The sequence below is a fragment of the Oreochromis niloticus genome, linkage group LG12 (genome assembly GCF_001858045.2).
Source record: "Oreochromis niloticus isolate F11D_XX linkage group LG12, O_niloticus_UMD_NMBU, whole genome shotgun sequence".
In the NCBI taxonomy this organism is placed as follows: domain Eukaryota; kingdom Metazoa; phylum Chordata; class Actinopteri; order Cichliformes; family Cichlidae; genus Oreochromis; species Oreochromis niloticus.
The window spans coordinates 23,980,064-23,999,423 of record NC_031977.2 but is presented as its reverse complement, the minus strand read 5'-3'; the positions used below and the strand labels follow the sequence as shown (position 1 = coordinate 23,999,423).

Genomic DNA, 19,360 nt, shown 5'->3' with positions numbered 1-19,360 from the left:
AAATGCAAAAACTGAGTTTTCAAAAATATCCACCCTGGCAGGCGTTTTTAAAAATCTCCGTTTTCAGTGACCGAAAACGCCGTTTACGTGTGGACGAAAGGTGCAAACGCATAGAAAAATCTGCGTTTTCAAAAATACCCGGGTACGTGTGAACGTAGCAGGGCTCTAGAGTGCGACCAAATTTTTCAATGGTGCAACTAAAAAAAATATTTGGTCGCACTGTTTGGGTAACAAAAAAAAAAAAAAAATCTCTGCAACTCTCCGTGTGGTCAACAACAGACACACATTATGCCCCTATCGTGGACTAAACCAATCAGAAAGTCAGGGGCGGGACCTCTCTGATTGGTCGTGGTCCAGTTGAAAATGCAGTTGGAAGAGAGAGGTGAGTAGCTTGAATAAAGCGATATCGATTCATTAAATCCTGAATTGACTTTTAAATATAACTGCGTTTTGCCAGAAACGCCAGATTCTCGGATTAAAGCTCACAAAACTATTTCAACAACCAGCAAATGAGAGCAGGTACACGGATTCCACACAAAGACGTAAACACAGAGCCAACCGATGCATCAGAATCAGCTTTGTCTTTCTCACCCGATGGCCCGTACAGGGACACGCTGTCGGAGCTCAGCGATTCTGATGCGTCGGGTCCGCGCTGTGTTTCCGTCTTTTTTGCGCTAGATTCTGAGCTGCAGGTTTTGTCTCTCTCCAACCAAAATTCGCCGAGCCAGCAGCAAAAGAAGCAGCAAACTACGCTTCACATTTGATCAATGTCGTCATGAATTCACTCTTACTTTTGCTGTTTTGCTTCCACCACAATAAAAATCACACTTCATGCACAGCTCTCTCTCTCTCTCTCTCTGTACTTCAAGAACAGTTTCCCATCTCAAATCTCTGTTTTCTGCATTATTCATTCGCTTATTACCCACCAGTCTACCGTTGTTTACAGCGCTGTCGGCAGCTGTCTTTTTCTTTTCTTTTTCTTTTTTCACTTAAATGACCTCGGACAAGAAAGCCTAATTTCTGCTGTTCAATACTGAAGAAATTTAAACTTTTTAAAATTATGCAAAATTGCAGAATATTTTTAAGGTTATCTGCTATAAAAAGCCAGACCAGAAAAATCTCCTTCATGTTTTTCTGTGTTTTATTCAGTTACTTTGACACAAAGGCATCTGCTGTGATGTTCACAATTCTGATGAAGTCTCACATGTGTCAGTACTGATAAATGATCAGAATTATAATATTTCTGACTGTCTGAGCCTAAATTGAATCGAATCAGGACTTTGAGAACCGGAATCGAATGGATTATAGAAATCAGTGATGATACCCAGCCCTAGTGAGTAGCCTAGGCCCGACAGAAGTGGATGTAGCTGTGGGTAATAAGAAAAGATGAAAAGAACGATTGATAATTTTTTTGTTAAGGACTGATCCGTCTGAAATTCATAGCCAGTGCTCTGACACGGTGCCATCAATCTTTGAATGCTGAAAAAGCAGTGTATCCAGAAAACACATTATATGCTGCAATAAATGCACTGCCCAAGTGTCCCCTGTCCCCACTGCCTTTCAGCAGCATGCAACAGCAAACAGGTCGTCAGAGGAGGCCAAGACGATGATTAAGTTTAACATTTTCTACAATATTGACAAAGCACTTTAAGCACAAGATTGTTAGTTAATCATTTAGAAATGAATATTGTCTGTATGGACAGCAATTTCCCCCCCCAAAAAAGTGCACATGTAAAACTGCGGTGTTAAGCGATGCAGTTGAAAAATTTGAGTGCGCCTGACTTTTGTGCACCGGTGCGCCCATGGCAAAAAGTTAGTCTAGAGCCCTGTAATGGCAGGCCTAATAAGCAACAGTTACAATAGTATACATACAATAGTGGCAAACTACTAAGCTAGGTATCCAGGAAGCTAAAAATAAAAGAATAAAAACAAGTAGGCTATGGCTTCTCTAAGCAAATATCTATCAAGTAGACTGAAAACGAAAAACAAAACAAAGAAAACTTCGGTAAATGTTATTTGAAGCTTTCACAAAAATCGTTGAAAAATCCTGACTGTTCTTCGGAGGTAACACAACCTTCAGACTGGTTGTTGGGCTGCGATATGGATGTTTATTGATGCTCCTGTTTGGCTTTGATTAAGTTAGCTACTTTGGTACACCCCAGGCGTTCCTGAGGTTTGGCTACAATAATTAAATTACTGTTAGACCTGACAGGCAGTACTGCCTACCTGCCTTGGAGGGGAACAGCCAGTGCCAGGTAGATATCAAACAGGCTTACAACAGAAGGAAAAGGGAAACACTTGACTTGCTTGCACAACAAGACGTCGCTGTGCTATTCAACTCGTTAACAAGCAAGTATACTACTAAGCTACCTAACCACAATCCCCCCCTAAAGTAGGACCTTTACCTGACATTTATGCTAATGTTACCTGTGTGCTAGGTTTAATCTACAGTCCATAATTACCCGAACATGTTCGGTTAATGTTAGCTAACTGTAGATTAAAACCATTTTATACGTTTATTGAAGTTAATGCGCTTCATTAATTAAAGTGAACTGTAATGAAAGCTAACAAAATGGAGAATATTTCCAAATGTAAATTTGTCTTAAATGTTTATCTTTGTTTTTTGAATTCTTTTTTGAGGGTTAGTGCCCCTTTAACTTCGGCCCCTGTGCCAGTTCCGAGTCGTAGGCCTCCAGCCTGACTAAGCACAGAACCATCTCTGGCAGAGGAGCTGAGCCAAGTCTATGCAATGCATATTGATCAGACTGTTGATGAGCACGTGGGCGTGGTGTCGCTTGCATCCACACGTGCAAACGTTTATTTAAAAGTGTGGGGAAAAAATGCTGGAGGCATTTGTTGGATGTTCACTGGGGCAGCAGAGTACCGACCGTCGCAGCTCTTTTCTGTTGTAGCTGAGCTGGAAAACGGTGCTTATCTTTATTGTCTGATACTTGAAAGCTGTGTGATCATCTCGAGGAGGTAATTATTTAAACTCTGTTTTGTTTTTTTGTTTTATTCATCATTAACAGGCTAACATGCTGCCGGACGCCTACGGGTGTGCTGTGGCGAACAGGTTCGGGAATCTTCTGGATGATGACACGGATCCTTTCGACTTGATCAGCGAAGTGGAATCAGAAAAGACGAAGAAGAAAAAGAAGAAGAAGGAAGAGGAGGAGAAGAAAGCAAAGCAGAAAAAACCTGGTCAGAAGGAGTCCCAAAGGGACCGACGCCTCCCTATGGCGCTGGATGTTCAAGAGCCGGTTCCAGGTAAGTACTGCGACACACTGCACAAATCCAAGCGATTCTGGCAGCTGCTGGGGTTTCTAGACGGGGTAGTCCAGCCAAGAGTGGCCAGTTTGCCTGAGCTTTGTCAGGTGGTAAAAATGCATGGTCAGCGAGGTGCACATGTGCATGCTGTCAGAGGTGGTTATATCCCCACTATCCACTGTGCAGAAATCTGGGTCAAAGTGACGCTTGCCTAATTTTGTAGATAATTCCAGAGGACATTTAAGTATATAGATTGGAAAGAGGAGAAAAGCCTTTAAATTGCTTTTTCCTCCTGTACATGTAAGCTCAGTGAGGTTTGAGAGCATGTCTGATACTGAGAATTGCATTCAGAAACATAGTTTTCCCCAAAAAGTGATTGCTAACTTATGACTCAGTTCAGTACGTCACCATCTCTCTTTCTGCCTCCAGTCCGTAGGCAGCTGCCACGTCCTGCACCTGTGACTGAGAGTGGGGAGGGCAGAGAAGAAGCCCAGAAGAAAGCTGCTGCTGGGCAGCGTAGGGCCAACCAAGAGGAACCCCCACAGGAGTTTTCAGTTTCTAGGTTTGCATTCCATGCTTAATGAAAATTTCTCCTTTGTCTAACTGATGTCATATACAAGATGACATACCCAGTCTTAATTACTGTTTCAGCATGTGATTGGCGATATTGGTCATCATTTTAACATTATTTCATACTCTCTTACAGGAACTGTTGTTGATAAAAAGCTCTCCTAATATTTAATGTCACCCAACAATGTCTAATTATACTATGGAAGCTTGTTTCTGCAACTATGAAAACAAAACAAACAAAGCATTTGTTTGCCAATCAAATTAAAATTTAAGGTTATTGCTTACCAATTCAGACTTCTGAGAAAAAAATTCTAAATTAAGAAAACTACTACATTTTATGTTGAGATGCTAACCCAAAATTTTGACTTACTGATTGCAATTGACCCCCACCCCCTCCCATGGCATAAACAAGCTTTCCTAGGGTACTGCTGTCAGCTGGGTTTGAAATGTGAATGCTGTCACATGAATAAACTGAGTTTTAATCTTCTTTTTTGGCAGGCCTTCCTATAATTCAGACTTTGATCTCAGAGGCAAAGGGGGGATCAAAGGTAGGAGAGCAGGAAGAGCTGGAGGAAATGCAAGGAACCCGGACTACTTTATTCTGAGGGGCAAGAGGGAATACGATCGGCACAATGGAACGTAAGCCTTGGTAAAAATGCAGCTTGTCCCTGATTTTCCGCTGTCTTGTAACTGTGTACTGATGATCATTTTGTCTTAATCACAGAGGTATACCTCCTGACGATAAGAGAGGAGGAAGAGGAGCTTGGAACTGGGGCTCTGTTGAAGAAGCTGCAAGGTAAGTGAGTAGTTGATAAACATGAAAATGACAACATTTTAATTCTTGCAGAGAACAGAGGTTCTGTTTGTTCATGTCCATTTTTGTACAGTGAATTCATGGATGTGACATCTCCAATCAAATCTGAGGAGTCCCAGATATCTGTGGAGGAAGACAGTCCGAATCAGTGAGTAAAATGCACAATCCTTCCTTAAATTTACATCTGTACCACCTTGACTTATTTAGAAGTGACAGCAGTCTTGTTTAGCATCCGTGCAATGAAAATAGAGGAAAATCTACAATTAAAAAACAAAAAACCCAAAAAACACATTCGTACATCCCAACAGTGTGCTAGATAAAATGTTCTGTGACAAGCTTTAATTGATGGGGAAATTTGGGATGTCTGTATTTGGCAGTCACACATGAGAATTGTCATTTGCAGGAAGCGGGAACAGGAAAAATAGAAATGGCCGATGATTTTACTTGTTTTCAAATTATAAAACAGAGCAACGGAGGAGGAGGGAGAGATGTTAGTCCAGGTTGCTATGGAGATGACCCTGGATGAATGGAAGGCCATGCAGGAGATGAGTCGTCCCAAAGCAGAATTTAATATCCGCAAAGCAGAAGGCAAGATTCCCTCCAAAGCCAAGGTCATCCATGAGTCAAAGCATGTGGAGGTGAGCGTGGAAGATGTGCATATTTGGGTAGTTTCTGGACTGTACAGCATAGCCAGCCATTAATAAATTCAACGAGACAGAATATCTATTGGTGAATAATCCAAGACTGAGTAATAATCAAAATATCTATGGATGTTTTTACTAACATAAAAAAAGCAAATGCTGTAAAAGATCGTTTAGTTTTCTGTTCAAATAGTACTCTTGCCTTCTGTATATTTAGTGTTTGCTTCTAATTTCTAGACCATCAAGGCAAATATGGAAGATGAAGGAAACTTCCTTCGCAGGTCTGTGAATGATATCACCTCCCTCTTGGACATCAATTTCGGGAGCCTCGGACGTCCCACTCGTGGGGGCCGAGGAAGAGGAGCACGAGGTGGTCCTAGCAGGCGCCCAGAGAGTGTCAAACCAATATTGGAGAGGGTATGTCTGTATTTGGGACAACGCTCAAATGAAAATGCTCCAACCTTTCATATAGCTTTTATTGACAATTGTGCATTTGAGGTTCATTTACTTTCTGAAGGGTAAAGAGGGGTACTCGTATTTGTGTGCCCAGAGCACAGTTAGCATATTGTTATATGAATAACGTGGTTTTCCCTATTAGGAGGAGGATGATCTGGCCCCTAACCCAGATGACCCAGAAGACTTCCCAGCACTATCAGCAGGGAGATAACTGAGGAAAACCTTATCTCCTGATGTGACACATTTATTGTGTTTTTGTTTTTGAGGTTTTGGGTTCAATTGCACTGAATACACTGTTCAATAAATAATTATTTTGCAAGGTTAACTTTTTGTTTTGAACACATCACTGGGGATTTAAATTTTTCTTGTCAGCTGGTAGACAAATTGACCTGATCTAGGTCTTCAAATAACTTTCGCATGGGACAGTATTAAACTGCCAACCCAAAACTGGTAAACTGACTTAAATGTAATTTTTTTTATTATTTTAATTTTTTTGAGGTTCTGTGGAAGTGGAGCCAAAGAGTCAGGCATGAGACTGCTCTAAACACCCAGTCTTCTTTTTGTATAATGGAGGATATTCTTAATATGGTCTTACAGCTGAGCACAGCATCTCCACCTACCTGCTTCTCTCTCAAACTGTTAGCAAGGGACACCCAGTCTGGGGGTTTAAAAAAGGATCTGGGAACAACCATACTAATTGTGCTAAAAACATGTAATGGAAGGACTAAGCCAGAGACGTACTTGGGTATACATTTATTAAAAAGTATGATTCTATGTGCTTCAAGCAAATGTCTTTAGTGGATTATGAACGTGAGTTAGACCAGGCCCCGTTAGGACCACCCACTCATTTATAGGATGATCTAACAGTACAAAATATTTACAAAATACAGAGTATATCAAATGTTGACATATATTTACAGTTTAAGTACAGGAGCTGAAAAGCTTCACAAGTAAGACAAATCAGATATTCAATAGAGGTACAAATGCACATGGTGTTGTATTGTGATGGAATTACTGCCAACAGACTTTTAACTACGTCCATGGCAAACACAATGGAGGGCCCAAGATCAGGGACTCGGGACAAATTAAAGGCCAATTCCATCAAATATTTCTCACCATGAACCCTTATCAGAATAAGTTCTGCACAGTGCTCATTTTGGAGGAAGTCTCCTGGATCCACACATTCATACAATGGTCTCATGGTTGTGGTTTGATCTGATGCTGCTACTGCATGCTTCAGTTAAGTAGAAACAACCAGGCAATGATTAAAACTAGCAGTTCAGTTCATGATTCTATGTTTAAAAAATATTTTTAAAAAAAAGAGTCCTATGGATAAAATAGCTTGTAATCACAAAATTTTGAATGAAGTACATATGGCGTTTCTGTAACGTCTCTCCCCCCCACGTCAGCTGTATAGAAGGTAATGTATCAGATTTTCCAGATCCACAGGCTCACCGCAGTAGAGGAGCTCTAGGTTTGGGTATGGAGTGACTACAAAGAAGAAGGGGGGGGGAAAAAATGAGTTATTTAAGGTTAAATCATTACAATACTAGAGTAAATGCAAGACAGAAAAGTGAAGAGGTAGATACCATAGCCTGGAAAACCTAATGGATTGCAAAGAGCTGCGAGCTTTACATCCTCTGGAGACGGTACGTCTGTTGCATATATGAAATGTAAAAGGAGGAAAAGAAGGGAGGTGAACATTAAAGACTGGCTCAAGAAAAGAATGCGCACATGGCTACAGAGTGGTAACAACAGGCCAAAGGCAGAGTGAGGCGCACAAAGTCTAGAGAAGCTATAGCCAGCCATACTCCCAAACAAACTGTTCTCAGAGAACATGCAGGGAAAATGTTTGAGTGAAGCAGCAGGGGGATTGTGCCAAGTGGAATTCAATTTGGCATCTTGATAGTGGTACATATGCACCATCAGATTTACTACATGTTCGACCTAGACAATATCCGGTTATATATAAAGGTTAGTTCATCTGAATAAAGAATCTGAGCTGGGTTGCACCTTCATCAAATTCATAGAACAATAGTTATATTTATTAATAGTATTTAGTTTCTCTATGTAAACCTCATTAGCCTTCTGTCATGATGAAAAAATGCAAATTTTTCTACACTGACAGGATCTGCAGTAGCATTGTTTTACTTAATGCTTAAATTAACTGAATAATTAAAGTCAATGAAAGTATTCACCTGTTTATAATTTATCCATTCCTTCATTTAAAAAAAAAAAATTGCATTCAGATGCTTCCACTTTTACCTAAACTGTAAGATCTTAACTGTTGTTGGTGGAAACAGTTTTTTTAAGAAACACATTTTTTGAATGAACCACAGTTGGGTTTTGTTTCAGTTGGTGATGCAGCCCAGCCTAGGAACGTCATGTGATTATGGCACAACCCCTTTTTTGAAAACTGAAGTGAAACGACGTGTATGCCAAGCCTCTGGAATTTTTGCTGAATTTGCACAGGCACTAAAGATCATCTCTCTTTTTGCATATTGCAAATTTTGGCTCCTGTGCAAATGCAGTCCAAAACTCCACTTGGCTTGTGAAGATCTAAGGGAGCTTGCCTGTAGATGGACCTGTCCCATGCTTAAGCTGATGGGAGAGCCTAAGTTGGTTGTGACACTGGCTGTTTGTCTATAGCTGTCACATGGTTCACAACACATTGGGTCTTTGCCACCAGCCACGACATGCAAGTTGCCTAGGGACCTGACCAGTCTGGTGTTGCACAGGGAGCTGGTAGAGAAAAGGGAAGCTGTTAATGTACTCAGCAAGGACTCATGAGTGGCTATAGCCTCTCTATTTTTGTTTTTTCAGTTTCAATGGCACATAAAGGAATCAAAATACAAAGCATGTATTTTTATTACAACAGTACAATTTCATATGTAATAACTGAAGTTATAAATACAACCTATAGACTGCTTTAAACTTGCATTCTTTACAATGGCCAGCAGGGGGCAACTCGGTAAACACTTTCATATTGAATATACATGATGTTCTAAATGCAGATTATGATCCCTTCATTATCCTTGGCTCGTAAAGTCTAGTTAAAAAAAAAACTAAGACTGCTGACCTATAGGTGATGTCAAATTGCGGCTGCAGCACTCTTTTCTGTCTAGTCTATGATCCAAACTGAAACATTGTTGACCTTTGTGGATCATTTTAACTGTATAAAGTATGTAAAGTCTATCTGGGAAAGTCAGTTTTCCCTCCTCCCCCCGGTCTCTACCCATCCTGATTGTTATATTTAGGCAAATGAGTGTTATTTAAATTCTTCCACTGACCTTCCTCCTGTTCCATTGGCTGGAAGGGAGGTTCTGGTCCTTTTCCTGCTGTCTGACTGGTCAGATAGAGCCAATGGGCTAACACTTGTCTTACAGCTCTGAAAACTTGCCTGCAAGATGACTCCGCTGCAGAGGAGACATATTCATTAGTCTAAGCCCTGCTTTATGTCAGTATGTGTATGTAGGTGTGCATTTTGTGTGTACATTGTACACGTTACCTCAGGGACTGTGATGAGGATCTGGTGTGCATCTTATTCTCCTCTTGTCTGTGAAGACAAAGTAACATAGCAGTAAAAAATGTGAAACTTTATATGTATATGTAATGAACTACACTTCAGAGTGGATAGCAAGGGAAAGGTTTGCATGGTGATGAGAAAAAATGTTTTGTTTTTAATGTGACAGTTTTAGACGTGTGAACAGAATATTATTGCATTCAGCAGCCAGGTAGGATTAGTAGAGCTAAGTTAAAGCGAGGAGGTGGCACTAAAACTTAAAGAGAGTCTTGATCTGTCTTAGTCATTTCCATCAGCAGCTCTTAATTTTCTGCCAATTTAACAGTTGGGAATAAGTCAACACAATAACCAGCAAAGCATGATGTGTAAAGGTGACGGGGTGATGGGAATGTCTATGGTACAAATCATTATGTACAAAAAATGCTGACAAGGACAAGGCAGTAGCCTTTGATGTTTTAGATTTTTAAAAACTGGCTCTGCTCATTAGCTTTGACTTTACAGTATTTGCAGAAAGAATATAGGAACAGTAAGATGATTTTGAACAAATTTCTGATTCGGGTTGGGAATTAAAAAGAGACTGGGGGCTCACTTACAGCATTCTCAGTTAGAGCTCCAGAAGGGGGCAGGGCAGGTTTTTGGGGGGCTGACGGGCGGTAGAACTCATTGAAATCCTAACCCGTCTATACAGAAATGCAGGATGGAAGAAGGGAAGCCATACACAATCCACCACAGGGCAAGGCTACACAGGGAGGAGAGCAGCATGGCTACCAGCCATCTGAAAGGAGGACAAATCCAACAACAAGAGCAAACGGAAAAAAAGGGGAAAAAAAGGAAGGAGAGACAAGAGACGTCTGGGCAGGACATAAAGCCTCTGATGTTGTGCTTTTCCACTGGGACTGGATTAGATGAATCACCTTTTGTAGAGCCTTGCATCCAACAGTGCCAGACAGCAAATTTTTGTTCATCACTTGCTCTGTTGTGTAAGCAGTCAGCCATAAAGAACCCAACTAATGTAGGAAGTTTAAAGTAGTTTAACTGACTTGAGGGGAAAAAAAACAAAACACAACAACTTTATTTTACTTAATTTCTACATATTTATAATAAATATAGGAGTGAGTTTTTTTGTATTGTAAGCTCCTCAAAATTAATTGAAAATAAAACATGATTCTAGGAAAAAAAAAACCACGCAGCATTTATAGACATTAAATAGATCACAGTATCCCTGGTACTGAAATTGTAGTGATTGATATAAGCCGGCCAATGAAGGAGATGGGCTCTGTTTAACAGAAACATCTAAAAAATAGTCAGATCCTACAAGAATTAAGCACCCATTTCTAAACTCTGTCCCACACTTTTAATAGAAGCTGGCAGAGATGGACTCCTGCAAGAGTAAACAAAGCTCAGATGGTATGCATACACTGATCCAGTCACAAGAGCAATGGAAAAACAACAGGCAACTGACAATGATCCCAGCCCAGCATTAAGTACATGTTAGACACAAACACAGAGGCATGTGCATGCGTGCATGTCCAAGGATTTCATGCCTGTTGCCATGCGTGAAGAGGCAGAAAAGGTGAAGAATTTCTGACAGTCATCGTTCTAATCGTCCCTGGAGTGTAACATGCATATTGGTGTTGCATAATAAACCAAACAGTGGAGCCAGATGGTGATGCTCAGCTGGAAATGGAGCATTAGATGTGTAGCAATGCATTCCCTGCAGCAGCATATGGCCTGTAGTGCAAGCAAATCTCCCTTCAGCCTCAACTCCCTGTTTTCGTGCAACTACCTACACAAAAGCCCATAATGTTTTCCTAATGCTTTATGTGATAATGAGGATCTGGAGGATTTTACTATCCAAATAATAGAATTCAAAGACACTAATTAAACTCACAAAACACTCAGAATCATAGCTTAGTCCAGTACCAAAGAACTACTGCCAATTTACACCTAAAGCTTAATGAATGAGCTGGCAAGTTTACTACTTTACCAAACAATGAGGAATTACGTACTGCAGATGAGAACAAAGTCAAAGCTTCCCTGATTCAGACTTTATCTTGATGTGAGCCAAGTCAGTCGTGCAAGCCAAGCAATAAAACATTGAATTCAACTAATCCCGATCTTATTTAAAACCGTGATTGGTTGAATAATTGGTGCTGTTAACTTGAGAGCTTTTATTGTGACTCAGAGGATACCACAGATATGCCTTGATATCAAAGCAGAACAGCTCGGTGTGTCCATGAGGCAGATAATGAAAGGGGTGTAAATGTAATGCATCCACTAAGTGCATAACCTCTTCACACCAGTCATCAAAAGAAAAGGAAGAGAAAAAAAAGGATAACTTCAAATCTGCCACACCATTCGCTGCCTTACCAATATATTTTTTTTAAACAGGAAGAGGATGTCGGCTAGAAAGGAACTGACGTGCACTTACCTCCAACGTACAAAACCTCACATCCTCTCTCTGTTTTTCCTCTCCCCCACTCTTTCTCTGCCTCTCTCTGCTATCTTTTGAACGGCAGGCAACACATCGGCCACACCGTGCCCATGAGGCTGCAGCAGAACACTACCACCTGCCTGACATGGGACAACAAAAGCCAAAGCCATATGGGTACATTGGCAGAGGCCGGTCAACCATACTCTGCCATACTGACCAACCTTCCACAGCTTTGATTTATATGGACACAAATGATGTGGACTTGGGCAGAAAAACAACAATAGAGGAAATTTTAATAATCTTTTAATGATGTTGTTGTTCGGTAGAGGGTTAGGTTTTGCACTTTAGCACCCCCCACTGGCACAGAGCTGGAAGCTCACGTCATAGTTGTCCACCTACACCTGATCCTTTCTTTTTTTCCCTTCTTCTTTTTTTAAAGAATTAGGAAAGCTAATCAATTAATGTTGTCTCAGCTACAAAGTTTATCTATAGTAAAGCTTTCTGTTGACTTAAATGAGTGACCTAGTTACACTGATTTCATGATAACCTAGTGACAGATAAGCTCTATATTGACTTGGCTTACATATGCTTTTGTCCAAACTGAACTCTTTTAAGCGTCTGACCAAAGAACACAGCTTACACACCCTCAGCATTGTAGCAAAAGATTTTCATAGAGCTATCATCTTTAGCTTCCACATCGTTCATGCCTTTCTAAATTCCGCCCACAAAACAGTTTTTCCTGGAAAAGTGTATATCAGATAACTAAAATCCAACCCTCCAAAGAACTGTGTCACTTTGTGCCTAAGTACCTGGGCTACCACTTTCTCATATTATTGTTTATCCTCACTGATTACACGTGATAATGGGATGACTTTATACTCGATCCGTATGAGATGACATTTGAAAAAAGAAAAATAGTTATTAAAATAATGCAGATATTCCAAATGGTTTAAAGTACAGTATTAGGATGAAATTGTATGGCATGGTTAAATGAGGGCAGCCCTGCCAAATCCTCAAACCCGACTCCCAAAGCGGACTACCTGGAAGAAGTTATTGAGGAAGACAGAAAGCTTACCCAACGAAATGATAAATGTAACCAAATAAATCCTACATGATCACTTCCTGGTCATCTTTTTTTTCAAAGCATGAGGTACTTATGCTTTGAAAAACACTACTGTATAAATGTAATGATCCAAGGGACTGATTCGCTCGTTTTACTGTACTACAGCACAATGGTGTGATGCATGATGAGGCTTGCAGGCTGCCTGGATACTTACGATAGTGAACCCGAGGATGATCTGGCCTGCCTCTTGCTCTTAAGAGCTCGTAATTTATCACCCTGTGTAAGGCCATTTCTCTCCTCTTCATCATTGTACTACATAAAAAAGAGAAAAATAATGAGCAGAATGACTTATTAGAATGAAAGACTTTAGACTTTAGTTTCAAACTCACCATTTCCATCTCTTCTTTCTTGGATCCTCTGTTCTTGTTGCTCCCATTGATGGTTATGTCATCCACTCCAGATAGGATCCTGGTTACAGCCATCTTACCATTCTCACGTTCATTCAGCATCTTCTCGCGGAAAACATCTCCTTCTGCCCACAAACTGTTCTGCTTCCTGATACACAAACCACACAATGATTTTCTTGCCAAACCAAAAATCACATGACTTTAAGATTTTTCATCATCTAATAATCTGTTTCCTAAAGGCCTGAAACAGTGTTGTTTCAAACCACAGCTATAAAACGTCAACTGTGGTTAATTTATCTAGTTTAATCTCAGATATTTATCAATACAAATTTTTTAAAGTATTTAAAGATTTTTTAAAATGTGACATTTTGAAAGTCCTGCTCTAGTGAACACCTACTCTTCAACAAAGTTCTGCTGAGGTCCAATGATGGACCCTGGTCGGCAGATCCGTATCCAAGCGATGGCCTCTGCTGCAGTTAGGCGGTAATGTTTCATCATATAGCAGGCAATCAGAGTACCAGTCCTCCCTAGCCCAGCTAAAACAAAAGAAAAGTAGTGTGGCATGAAATTGTGCCATAAACAGAAAATTGAGCAAGGTTTATGTAGCTACAAGTGTGTCTTGCACCAGAAAACCTACCTTTACAGTGGACTGCAATGGCTCCTTCAGCGTTCTCACAGATGTTGAGAAACTTCCTAACAATAGAATCATTCGGTGTGCTTCCATCCACAAAGAACAGGTCCTGATGTTCAAACCCAGAGTCTGTAAAACGTCGGGCATCATACATCTTCTTGTTGAGTCTGATGATGGTAGTGATGTTGTGCTTCCTGAAGTATGGGATGTAGGCCTCAGGAGCGTGCAAAGGGTACCCTAAAATAAGAAAGGAAAACATTCTTGTGAGTTCAGGATGTGTTAAAATGTGGTGAGACATAGTTCTGTAATGTACTTTAATTACCATTCTCTATTTTGCTTTTTGGATGCGGCCCACTGAATGCAAGGAACTTTCCTGGAATGATCCAGTTCAAGTCTCCATTTTCTGCTCTCTCATAGTGCTCATATTCTTCCACGTCAAAGTTAGAGAAGTCGAGCCAGCCATACTGCAAAGCCTAGTGGAGCGTTGAATGAAAGTAATTTTGTTAGGGTGTGTTAATACAACAAAGAAAAGGAATTCATTCTTTAAATGACATACTTTGTGCACACCACGAAGACAGTCTAGGATGTTCAGATTGTACATGCAGGTTCCAAATGACGCATCTCTGTAAAACATAAAACATATTTAAAGTTCTGCACAACATACATGGGATTTCATATTCATTTAAACACTGAATATGATATCACTTCTTATTCTGAACTTTTTCTCTCTCAAAAAGCATTTGTGTGACACCACTAGGGATGGGTATCGAAAACCGGTTCTTGTTGAGAACCGGTTCCCACTGTTTCAATTCCTTGGAATCGTTTGCCATTTTTGCAAACGATTCCCTTATCGATTCCAGTCGCCCCGAATGACGTCACCACGTTGCGGAGCGTCGGAGCGTACCTGGCAGGAAACACGGCGCCTAAGCGGCTCAAACGCTTAAAAGTTTGTTTATACTTTATGAGAACGGATTGTCATCCGTTCAGGGCAACTTGCAATACTTGCAAAGTAGATATTTCATTAAGGGAGGAAACACTACGAATATGCAAAAGCATTTGCTCACAAAACACGCGATGAACTTAAATGAATGTCTTTAATTCCGCTCCGGACTCGTGAATCTCAACCCAGCAGCAGCAGCGGTAACGTTTGCACGTCCTCTCCCGTTAATGCGGCAGGTAAATAATCAACTAACAGTGCATATTATGTTAGCGCGATCTGCCTTATTACAAAACCTGCCATTGTGCATTTAGGTGACCATGATGAGACAGACAGAGTCTGGCTGGCGCTCGCTGGCAGTTGTCGCTGCAGTCTACCGGTAGCGTCTCTTTTCAGGCCCGCATGTCACCGAGCAGTGACTAGTTTGTGGTCAAAACCTTGCAGCCATTTGCCACAGCAGATGGTAAGTGAATGTGTTTAATTGTAGGCAGGGACATTACTGGATATTCTTGTGTAATTGCTAGAGAATAATTTATGTTATACTTTGTTATTGCTACAGAAGAATATTTATTTTATTATTTTACGTTTACAATTTTCCCCGGGGACCCTGTGACACCCCATTGAAGAGCCGTAGGCTGTGGATCTCTTAAGATCTCACTGTTGGGTTTGTAAGGCCATGTTACTCCTAAATTTCTATCTTGTTGAAAGAGAAGATATAAAACAGTTCTAAGCTAATCGACCTTAGTGTTCTCCTTTTTAAAAACAAGAATCGATAAGAGAATCGATAAAGAATCGAATCGTTAAACAGAATCGAAAATGGAATCGGAATCGTTAAAATCTTATCAATACCCATCCCTAGACACCACCTCTTAAAGGTCCCTGTCGTAATTCTGATGAGCCACAGTAGCATTGTGCTTTAATCTTGTGTTGTAGTTGGGGCTAAACAGTGCTCCAATATTTAATTTGCTGTGCAGTTTCATTGAGGTATGTTAAAGTGGACCTATTATGATTTCAAATTTTCTGTTAAACACATTGTTGTTACAATGGTGGATGCTTATATTAAACAATGTCTGCAGGAAACCTACGTGAATATAGGCGTCTGACTGCTCTATAACCTTGGTTTCCAATATGTTTTACTTCTCTTGGATAGTTATAATGATATGATAACGTGCTTTTGAGGGAAGCCAATCAGAAGAAATTTAGCTCAAAGTCAGAGGAGCTAAAAGGAGCTAACATTTTTTAGAAGCTTGCACCAATGTCCACTATTTATAACTAACTGTTATTTTAATTTGTGAATTGTGCAGAGCAACTCTAGTAGAGTCCAGTAAGAGAAACCTGGAACTGGAAATTTAGCTTAATAGGTCCCCTTTAAGAAAAAACAGTAACTAGAATAGCAGTTAATCTAATATCATTTTCCTTTAATCAGTATAGTTTAACCCCCCACCTCCCACCCGGCTCCGCTTATCACTTAACAGTCTCCTTGATTAATGATAATCAGTATCGGCCCTGACAAAAACAAAGAGGCTGAAACCAAAAATGAGTTAACTTATACTTCCAGTCAAAGACACTTGAAAATCAAATTAAAATGTGAATGGCAGCTAAAACAAACTGTTATCATTAAATTAGTCTGAGTAAAAATTGTGTTGGTGAATTGTTACCTGAATGGAATATATGAGGAATTTCTTGACACCAGCAGACTGTAGGCCTCCTCTGGCAACATATTTAGATGCATTACCTATAAATACAAATGTGCAATCAGCAAATGCCGTGTATTACATGCTAATATAATTTCTGTTACATTAGGCACAGCACAAGTCCATAAATTATTTGTAATACACATGTTTGCAAACAACTTACTGCATATGAGCCTATTAGATAGGCAGCATTGGCTTGCTTCTTCTGGTCTCCACATGTATAAAATATGATCTTCCTCCTTGAGAGTGTAATGGACTGTACAAACACATTAACAACATGAAATTACAGGTGATTCCTTATTTATTTGATTCACAAAAATAAATGATTACCTGTATAACTGAAAAGTTATTCATTAGGTCTACCAAGGATCAACAAGCAAAGCTATCTTAAATTGAAAAGGCTGGACAACCACCAATAAATCAATCATGCACTGGAGCTCAGCTGCACCAGTCTGTGATCAGCATCTCAGCAAAAAGCAATAACGCAATCGCGTTCGCATTATTAGGTACACAGATTGAACAATAAAACAGCTGACTGTATTACATAAAAACCCAAACACTACTTTACTTTGTTTACCTACTGTAGGTATAAATAGCTATTGATTGAACCCCCCTACCCCCTCCCCTTACAGGAACTGCAAATTAAGAGCATCAGTTTACTTTACCTTGAGCTTCTTTGTCAGCTTGCAGCAGAAGCGATAAAACATGGCCAGGTTAAGGGGACCAAAGTCCGCATAGAAGCTAAGAGAGGGAGAGAGAGAAAGCAGAGAACAAAGAGTGTGTCAGTGGCTATTTATGCAGCCAGCTATCATCTCTAGGGAAGTTCCACTAGACAGAATCGGCTACCCAAGATTCACACTGTAAAAACACTGACAGAGTAAAGGCTATATTTAGAAACATCATGGGTCAATCAGAACAGGACAAAAAGCTGCAAACACCAGGTCTTTTTGTAACACTGGCATAAACTTTAAAAGGTCAGTCCTGTCCCGTCCTGTCCTAGTGAGCCATCCTTTAAAAGCCCTGATGTTGCTAAGGTAGCAAGTAGTGGAACCTCTTCCACTTTGAAGTGGAATATCTTTTGCAATGCACCATGACATTGCGTAACATCACAGTAAGGGGCAAGTTATGTACAAATCTACTTCCACAAACCGTGCTGTTAAAGATCAGCATTTGATAACATGAGGTGTGCCTACTTTATGGCACTCAGACAAAAAGGAGAGAAAGAAAGAAAGGGCAAGGGGACACACACGATATGAAAACTAGAAATCCAAGTAAGTGGTGAGTGTGACTACTCACTTCTCATATGCCAGTTCTTCATCGATGCAGAAACAGTGTCTTTCAGCTGTGCTCTTGATCTTTTGCTGAAGTATGGCAAAATACAGTTGATCTGGAGGAACACGGGAGGGGAAGAGGGAGGAGACAAAATTAAAATAAAGGCAGTTACTAGTTTTTTTTTTTTTGTCATGTAAACACATGCATGCTTCTGATGATTAAAAAAAACCCCGCTCTCTTCGTCTAATACTTCTTAAAAGTATTTTTCTCGCGACTTACCTTTGATGAACTCAATGCACACTGACGAAACATCGTCCGCGGTCATCTTGCAAACTGTTTTGAACATGACGTTTTTATACAGAAACACACGGGGTGACTTTCTTCACGGAGACTTTCGCATGCTAAGTAAAAAAAAAAATAAAACGCGAATAGTTAAGTTTAAAGTGGTAAAATTTAAATTTAAAAGGGATAAGGAAGGTTTCTTTAGTTTTTTAAAGGGGAGAAAGTCAGTTGCCGAAGAGGGAAGGACGGAGAGTTTCGTGTCTAAGTGCGTACTCTGCTAAAAATGATCTCCGCGCGACCCCTCCCCTGAGGCGGTTCCCGGGACGCTATTGGCTGCAAGAGATGCAGAGGACTGCGTGATTGGTAGAGAAATGAGTACGTCAGGCTCTGCCCCGCCTAGTTCAGTTTAAAGTTCTTGATATTAGACACACGATAGGCCCTGGGATGGTTGCCCAAGCGGTTGCTAGGACGATCTCTTAGCCAGTCAGATTTGTGATTTCTACTTCGACGAACCTCCCCTCTCTCAGCTCACAGAGGATGTGGGAACCAGGAAACGTCATAAAGATATGAAAATAAAACATAAATGGAACTGACAGTGGGTTGACTGTGATATTTATGACATTAATACAGCAAATCACCTCTAAGTATGCACTTGCGCCTCACACCGACGTCATAAAACAAAAAGGTGCAGCTCTGCCGCAATTCCCTGCTCTGAAATTAAATACCCGAGTAAAACTGCTCATTGTTGGAGGTTTCATGTGCACGGGGCTAAGGTAAATCGACGCAAAACCCGCTGTATTAACATTAAAGGGACAGACGGTGTCGCCATGCGAGGACAAAAGCAGGGAAAAAAATCAAAGACGTTCACACACAATGGTCAGTGCACGACATTTGTTGGGGGGGTTCGCTTGCTGTGCGCACTTTCGTGCATTTGCCAACTGTGCGCAAAGTTGACTGGGTGCATTCTGCAGACCCCCTTACCTGTTATCTCAATGTAAATATCGGAGTTTGGCTCCGCCTCTGAGCTGCTGTGAGCTGCACAGCGCTTTTTCCTCGACTCGGCTCGCCTCCTTTCGCTCTTGCGCTTCATTTTTTCTCCTCAGGGCTGCACACTGGACATTCCCGTGCAGCAGCGACAGACACCCCTGCGCTTCGCAGTGCGGCGGCTTGTCCTCGTGTTGTTGACGCGCTAATATGTCATGTCTCGCCCCTGATGGTCTGCGCGTGTCTGCGTGCTTCCAGTTACCCGTTCCAACCTCTCCGGTGGTGGTGGTGACGTCTATGAACAGGGGCAGGTTTCTGCTTTCTGAATCCCCTGCAAGTGACGTATCGGGATTAGATGTCCAGTGCCCACCCTTCACTGTTCAGC

General features: G+C 40.8%; 2 protein-coding genes across 15 annotated transcripts; one reads left to right on the top strand and one right to left on the bottom strand.

The window, feature by feature from the left end:
- Window positions 1-358: 358 nt before the first annotated feature.
- On the top strand, window positions 359-6,073 carry LOC100703711 (intracellular hyaluronan-binding protein 4). Of its 3 annotated transcripts, none has more exons than XM_025897119.1 (9): window positions 359-382; window positions 3,030-3,267; window positions 3,697-3,829; window positions 4,336-4,476; window positions 4,562-4,633; window positions 4,725-4,799; window positions 5,118-5,289; window positions 5,530-5,709; window positions 5,891-6,073. In XM_025897119.1, the coding sequence occupies exons 2-9, from the start codon at window positions 3,036-3,038 to the stop codon at window positions 5,957-5,959; spliced, it is 1,074 nt and encodes a 357-aa protein (XP_025752904.1). In that variant the 5' UTR covers window positions 359-382; window positions 3,030-3,035; the 3' UTR covers window positions 5,960-6,073. The 3 variants fall into 3 exon arrangements, with proteins under 3 accessions (XP_025752904.1, XP_025752903.1, XP_013127328.1); XM_025897118.1 differs by lacking the exon at window positions 359-382 and adding an exon at window positions 2,210-2,349; XM_013271874.2 differs by lacking the exon at window positions 359-382 and adding an exon at window positions 2,767-2,927.
- A 413-nt stretch (window positions 6,074-6,486) lies between these two features.
- cdc14b (cell division cycle 14B) lies at window positions 6,487-19,249 on the bottom strand. Of its 12 annotated transcripts, none has more exons than XM_005452148.3 (16): window positions 18,973-19,249; window positions 17,734-17,824; window positions 17,103-17,178; window positions 16,601-16,693; window positions 16,402-16,478; window positions 14,363-14,429; window positions 14,129-14,279; window positions 13,813-14,043; window positions 13,573-13,711; window positions 13,158-13,323; window positions 12,983-13,080; window positions 9,257-9,304; window positions 9,039-9,164; window positions 8,322-8,490; window positions 7,338-7,403; window positions 6,487-7,239 (listed from the first exon to the last, which is right to left on the bottom strand). In XM_005452148.3, exons 1-15 carry the CDS (start codon window positions 19,079-19,081, stop codon window positions 7,380-7,382), a joined length of 1,665 nt encoding a protein of 554 aa, XP_005452205.1. In that variant the 5' UTR covers window positions 19,082-19,249; the 3' UTR covers window positions 6,487-7,239; window positions 7,338-7,379. The 12 variants fall into 12 exon arrangements, 10 of the variants coding, with proteins under 10 accessions (XP_005452205.1, XP_005452207.1, XP_005452206.1 ...); XM_005452150.4 differs by lacking the exon at window positions 18,973-19,249 and adding an exon at window positions 17,989-18,285; XM_005452149.3 differs by lacking the exon at window positions 7,338-7,403.
- Between the last annotated feature and the right edge of the window lie 111 nt (window positions 19,250-19,360).

Excerpts from the sequence above, each read along its gene's own strand:
- LOC100703711 (XM_025897119.1), top strand. The coding sequence starts at position 3,036 with ATGCTGCCGGACGCCTACGGGTGTGCTGTGGCGAACAGGTTCGGGAAT. Across the intron at positions 4,634-4,724 it reads TCTGTTGAAGAAGCTGCAAG|TGAATTCATGGATGTGACAT; the intron begins GTAAGTGAGTAG and ends ATTTTTGTACAG. Across the intron at positions 4,800-5,117 it reads GAGGAAGACAGTCCGAATCA|AGCAACGGAGGAGGAGGGAG; the intron begins GTGAGTAAAATG and ends ATTATAAAACAG.
- cdc14b (XM_005452148.3), bottom strand. The coding sequence starts at position 19,081 with ATGAAGCGCAAGAGCGAAAGGAGGCGAGCCGAGTCGAGGAAAAAGCGC. Across the intron at positions 17,179-17,733 it reads GAAGAACTGGCATATGAGAA|CTTCTATGCGGACTTTGGTC; the intron begins GTGAGTAGTCAC and ends TCCCTCTCTTAG. Across the intron at positions 13,712-13,812 it reads CATTGCAGTCCACTGTAAAG|CTGGGCTAGGGAGGACTGGT; the intron begins GTAGGTTTTCTG and ends CTTTTGTTTTAG.